Raw genomic sequence first — 6,068 nt, forward strand, 5'->3', positions numbered from 1 at the left:
ATTTTTATGTATAATTCAGTAGCGCTACGTATATTCACGGTGTTGTTCAATCTCCGGGAATTTGTCGCCTTGCAGGACCGAAGCGCCGTAACCTAAACAAGTGGCCGTTCCTCCCCAGCCCCTGGCTACCTTCTGTCTCCGTCAGTTTGACTGTTCTAGGCTGGCGCTGTCCCGTTTCTGTCTTTCTTTTTTACTTTAACAAAGTTTTCTTCTTCAGAGGCACAGCCGGTGGGACCTGTGTTGTGTGCGTCTTCGCCAGCCGCGGGGGCATCTGCGCCCTTGGTGTCACTGGTGTAAATGACTCAAGCTCTGTGCTTTGAAACCAGTTTAATAAGTCCTTCACTAAGGAGATCCTGAAGGGCTGCCCTGGCGGGGGGACCTCGAATCTTCTCTCAGAGCAACAGCTGGGGTTCTAAGCTTAGAGTTGAGAACATAAGAGAGTTTGTCATGCGTCGCTCTGTTGCACAGGACCAGATCATTGAGCGTGCCCTGAACCATACCTTTGGACCACTTCTTTTTGGCCTTGCCCCCAGACTTGCTCACCAGGTCTTTGTCTTTCTTGGCCGACTTTCCTGCATCTTTCTTCTTGTCGGCCTTGGGAGGCATTGTGAAGCTCGGAGATCAGCGGCCACCCCTGCAGCCTCTCTAAAATGTCGGACAAAAAATGGAGCTGTCCTATTTCTTAAAGGCCCATCTCTGCTTTGCTGTTGAGCCATCTGTTCTCAGTGTCAACAGAATGAATTTGGACAGCCCGGGCTGCAGGAGTTCAGGGGAGGCTAAGCACTTCAGGGGTAGGGAGATCAGGGAAGGCTACCTGGAAGAGGAAGAGGAGGAGTAGAAAGAAGAGACCTGTACCACTTGCCCTAGAAGGTAAAGGGAGGCAGTGGTGATGCTGACTCAGGGATACTTGTCCCCTGTGGCCTGCCCTTTGGTTTATGATGGCCACCTCAGCAGGACCAACCTTTGCCCCCAAGTAAGTTCCCATCACATGGGTGGAGACTCCAGACCATCTCAGAAGCCACTGGCTTGCCAAGGAGCTGTAGCAGTCCTGTGCTCACAGCTTCGAGAACCATGGGGACAGGGCCACGCAGCCAGTCCCTGCGAGGACCACGACCCACCTACGGCAAGCTCCAGGAGCCCTGGGGGAAGCCTCTAGAGAGCCGACTACGCCGGGCGCTGAGCCTCAGACAGGGACATGAGAAGTCCAGGCCCTCAGTCGGAGGCCCAGAAAGGCTGGACACACCCGGTCAGGAGTGGCTGCCAGGGAGCCCAGAGGACACGGAGCAGCTGATCCAAGCCCAGCAAGGAGACAGCCGGCGGTGGCTGAAGCAGTATCAACAGGTTTGGCGGAGGGTTGATGGATGGAGGAGCGCTGTAGGGGGAGGGGGGGGGAGGGGGAGGACTCCACAGAGAGAGACCCAGGGCCGCGAAGGCTCAGAGGTAGAAACATATGGGGCCAAGGACCAAGAAGACAGCGGAGCTGTCTGGAGATGAGAGGGGAAAGAGAGGTATCCAGGCACCATATTTCAGCGGGCCCTAAGCATTTGGGATTTATCCCATAGGCACTGGGGAGTCACGGAAGGTTTTAGAGCAGGCTGGTGATATGGTCAGAGCTGTTTTAAAATGATTAATCTGGCAATGTGTTGGATGGGTGGATTTTGCTGGAAGCAAGGAAATCAGCCAATAAAACCTCCCCAGGATTACATCTTGTGTTCCTCTGCCCCAGGAAAGGGGCTGTGGCTCCTGCCCTGCGCCCTTATTCTAGGAGGGAAGGTCCCCGTGAGCCGTGCTCCTGTCTCTGGGGTCTACCACCACCTCGTGGCCATAGGTAGAACAACACCGAGGCCCAGCGCGCAGCTGTGAGACCAAGACCCTGATCGCCCCCCCCTTCTGTCTCCCAGCAGGTGAGGAGACGGTGGAAGAGCTTTGTGTCCAGCTTCCCCAGCGTGACCCTGAGCCGGCCAGCCTCCGCACAGCCCCCTCTGGGCACCACCAGCTAAGGACGTTGGAAGTGCTGCTGGCCCCTGCTGCACCCAGATGAGATGGCCATGTCTGCTGACCTACGTCTTCGCGGCCCTCTGGAGCCGTCTGCGTGGACTGCTCCTTATAGGGTGCACCGAGGCCTCTGTCACCAGCTCACCCGAGGGTCCTGTGATTGCCCCTCGGCCCTGGCCCTCCACTCCAAGGCTGGCTCGCAACAAAGACCCCTGAAGGGCTGAGAAGATGGGGGTTCAGCTCTGTTTCCTGGTGCATTCTGCCCTCTGGGCATGGGGGCACCCCTGGACAGTGACATGTATGAGGGCCTTAGAAACCTGCCTAGAAGTAGCGGTATCGACACCCCCCAGCCCCACACAAGAGCTCAGTGAAGCCGGCCCATGGCTGAGAGGCTCTTGCACGTTGCTTGCCCACACCCCACCCCGCCATGCCTCACCCGCCAGCAGCTAATGGTGGGCAAGGCTTGGGTCTCCCTCCCTGACGGCAAGCCCCCTGGGGCAAGGACTGAGTCAGGGCCATCATCAGTACTGGAGCTCTGTGGCTGGAAGGCCCAGCCCTGTATATGGTCACTTGTATCCTCACAGTGTCCCAATGAAGGAAGCAGGGGAAACCTTCCCTCCCTGTGTGACAGAGGTGGAAACTGAGGCCCAGAGCAAGGATGGAATTATTGTCTTTGGCACCCCTGGCCCCACCCCCACCCAGTTCCCAACCTTGGGGCTGAACACAGGAATAAAGATGGCTGAGCTGAAGTAAACAATATGCGTAGTGATTCACTTGCCTCATGGGGGAAAGGCTTGGCTCAGAATTTGCCAGAATGGTGAAGCAAGGGCACCAGGGTTGGGTCCTCCATGGGTCCCCAGGAGGCTGGGTCTTTCCTGACACTTCTCTTGACCTCACTCCCCAGAGGGGTTGCCACCTCCCCTTGTGCCGACCTCCAGCCAGCTCGGGGGACCTGCTTTGCCTTTGTGCTCACCCTCATGAGGCAGGGCTCACTCTGAGGCCCAGAAAGAGCAAGGGGCCCATCCAAGACCACACAGAAGGGAGGGTCTTACCCCAAAGAGCCTGAGCTCTTTGAGAGACACTGGCACTTCCTGTGGGGTCCCTGAGGCTCTCTGGGCTCAAGCAGACCCAAGGTCGAAGGTGAGGGGGCAGCGGCAAGGATCCTGGTGCAAGGTAATTCCTGGGATGGTGGGGAGTCCTGAGGGTCCAACCAGACAGAAGGGGAGGTTTCCTGTTTCCACAGCCCAGAATCCTGGCAGGGCCATTGAGGAACAAGAGGGCTCCTGGGACATCTTGTCCCAAACAGCCACTGGGATCAGAGACTGGGGTGCCTGGCTTGGGAGCTGGATTCTGGGAGCTCACCAGAAACTTCCGGCCCAACTAGTCACAAACTTCAGAGGCCCGCTGCTCTGCCACCTTCTGCAGTAGCCCCTTGGGCGCCTCTGGGGAGCCCGGGGACCCCAGGAAGCATAGTTTGAGTCCACAGCTCTGGCAAACCCTCTGGATGTCTAGAGGAGGAAACCGAGGCCCAGAATGGGGAGGTGTTCTCATTGCCTTCCAGGTCTCTGCCCTTGAGGCTCATTCTGGGCTCTGTATCCCCAGGGATTTTCTAGCCGAACTCCTTGCTGTTCTCCTACTTGTCATGCTCTGTGATCAGTTTGTCCAGTTACAAACTTTTGTCATCCACAAAACAGAAGTTTCCATGGGGACCTGGCCTGCTCACCACTAGGACCCCAGTGCCTGGCTCAGAGCCCAGCCCATACTAGGTACTCAGTAAGCTATTGAGTGAATGAGGCACTGGCCCAAGATCACCCAGTTAGTTGATGGCTGGGTGGGCCTACAGCTCATGGGTTTGGGGGCTCCCACTCGGGCAGAACAGTTTGACCTCAGCCTCACCAGCAACTCCATCATCAGGGAGCATATATCTGGGGCCCTTGGCTGAGGCTTTCACCAAAACACACACACACACTCTGACAGGTTGTTTCCAAGGATGGCCACAGCCCTTCATCCCATGGTGCATGCGTGTCCTCTTGAATTGTGTCTTTGCCACACCTTCCATCCAGAGAGGTATTCTGTTTCCCCCCCCCCCTTGAATCTGGGTGGGTCCTGTGACCTGCTTGGACTAATTGAATGCAATGGAAATAATGTTCTGGGACTTCTGAGCTTGGGCCTTAAGAGGTCTTGCAGCTTCTGTTTCTGGCCTCTTGGAGGCCAGCTGCCACGTGAAGGAGACCACATGATCCTGCCTCAAAAGTGGCCCCTACATAGATACGTCATATGCTAATCCCCAGAACCTGTGAATTTTGCCTGGTATGGAAAAAAGATCTTTACCGATACAATTAAATTAAGGATCAGGGCACCTGGGTGGCTCAGTTGGTTAAACATCTGCCTTTGGCTCAGGTCATGATCCTGGGGTCCTGGGATCAAGTCCCACACTGGGCTCCTTGCTCAGCGGGGAGCCTGCTTCTCCCTCTCCCTCTCCCCTCCCTGCCCCCCGCTCATGCTCTCTCTCTCACTCTCTCTCTGTCTCACATAAATAAATGAAATCTTTAAGAAGTTAAGGATCTTGGAATGAGGAGATCATCTTGGATTATCGGGGTGGGAGGGGCCTAACTCCAACCGGAAGCTTCCTTAGAGAGACGCACAAAGGAAAAGACACAGAGGACGAGGCCATGTGAAGGCGGAGGCAGAGAGTGGAGTGATGTGACCACAAGCCCAGGAAGCCTAGGGTCGCCCACAGCCACCGGTCGCCACCAGCAGAGTCAGGAAGGATCTTTCCCTAGAGCCTCCGGCACCTCGATCTCAGACTTCTGGCCTCCAGCCCCATGAGACAATACATTCCTGTTGCTTTAAGCCACAGGGAATTGGGGGAATTGGTAGTATGTTTGTGTGATTCTGCCTGGCAGAGACTGGCCAGGAGTTCAAACCCGGACGTGCTGGCTAGGCGACATTTCGCAGCCTTCCTTGCACTCTGGTGTGGTTGTGTGGCCGAGCTCTTGCCAGTGGAGTATGAATGGAAGCGGCATGCATGCCCCTCCAGACCCAGCCACTGAGCCTCCCCACCCAGCCCTTGATGCTTCCTTCTTCGCTCACAGGACTGCCCGGTGCAGAGGGCCCAAGGGGGCTTTAAGGTTAGGGGATGGCAGGGGCACAGAAGCAGAGCCCCCGTCACCCATCTCGACAGTGATCTGACTGCAAAATAAGCATTCGTTGTGTGAAGCCTCTGATTTGGGGGCTGCTCGTTATAACCGCAAGTCTATCCCAACTATTTCAAGTCAACTCTGTGTGGTTCCTTTGGGACTGGAAACTTCCAGAAGGTGGGACAATTCTCTTTTTGCTCACTGTGAAGAGCTCACCTTGGACAGTGTCTGTCTCCTTGTAGGTGCTCAGGAAACCGTTGTTGAGGTAGTCCTGAGTTCTCTGTAGCTGAGGAGCAGGAGCAAGCCGGGCCCGGGAGCGAGGAAGTGTTGTAGGTGGAGGGAGCAGCTTGGGAAGCCGAGAGGACACAGTAAATCCGGGAGGTGCAAACCGTTTCAATGGTCTATGACAGGACAGATGTCCCTGGTTCAAGCTCTGGACATACATGTCGCCAACAGTCCCCCTCCCCGCCTCCCTGCTTCCCCAGCTGTGCCCTCCACAGGCCTTGCCTGTCTTGGTTTTGTCTGCACATGAAGACTCCACTCTCATGGCATGGGGGGCCACTGGGAAGGCCCCTGAGCCTCAGGCCAGGCTTGTGACTGCCGCTCACACACTCATGCCCCTGGGGCCTCAGTTTTCTCACCTGTCAAAGAGAGAGGATAACCTTGCCTTGTCAGCTTTTGGGGGTGGGGTGAGGTGACGGGAGGAGGCATGGGTACCACACTGAGCTGGGCCAGAGCCACAGCAGGGGCTCGGGTTCAAACAGGGTGAGAGGGAGGGGTGTGAGGCTGCTTCTGGGAGGGTCCGCTCCTGAGCCAGCGAGCAAGCTGACCTCAGGGGACATTGCCGACATCATGGGTCTGAGCGGGAGCCGGTGGCTCCCCTCGGAGGCCTCCCCGGTGTGTGAAGTAGGGGTGACCTGTGTGGAGTGATGA

The 6,068-nt window shown here is 56.6% G+C and overlaps 1 protein-coding gene and 1 pseudogene across 2 annotated transcripts; one reads left to right on the plus strand and one right to left on the minus strand.

The window, feature by feature from the left end:
• On the minus strand, nucleotides 1–805 carry LOC123778377 (small ribosomal subunit protein eS25 pseudogene; annotated as a pseudogene).
• Nucleotides 806–968: 163 nt separating this feature from the next.
• Nucleotides 969–2,752, plus strand: C24H11orf86 (chromosome 24 C11orf86 homolog). 2 transcript variants are annotated; one of them, XM_045775926.2, is made up of 2 exons: nucleotides 969–1,341; nucleotides 1,902–2,752. In XM_045775926.2, the coding sequence occupies exons 1-2, from the start codon at nucleotides 1,072–1,074 to the stop codon at nucleotides 1,998–2,000; spliced, it is 369 nt and encodes a 122-aa protein (XP_045631882.1). In that variant the 5' UTR covers nucleotides 969–1,071; the 3' UTR covers nucleotides 2,001–2,752. The 2 variants fall into 2 exon arrangements, with proteins under 2 accessions (XP_045631882.1, XP_045631883.1); XM_045775927.2 differs by having other exon boundaries at nucleotides 970–1,341; nucleotides 1,905–2,752.
• The last annotated feature ends 3,316 nt before the right edge of the window (nucleotides 2,753–6,068 follow it).

Source organism: Ursus americanus, chromosome 24 (assembly GCF_024610735.1).
Source record: "Ursus americanus isolate L20-20 chromosome 24, mUrsAme1.1.p, whole genome shotgun sequence".
Taxonomy (NCBI): Eukaryota; Metazoa; Chordata; class Mammalia; order Carnivora; family Ursidae; genus Ursus; species Ursus americanus.

Coding starts and splice junctions, on each gene's coding strand:
- C24H11orf86 (XM_045775926.2), top strand. CDS start 1,072: ATGGGGACAGGGCCACGCAGCCAGTCCCTGCGAGGACCACGACCCACC. Junction 1,342..1,901: donor GGCTGAAGCAGTATCAACAG/GTTTGGCGGAGG, acceptor TCTGTCTCCCAG/CAGGTGAGGAGACGGTGGAA.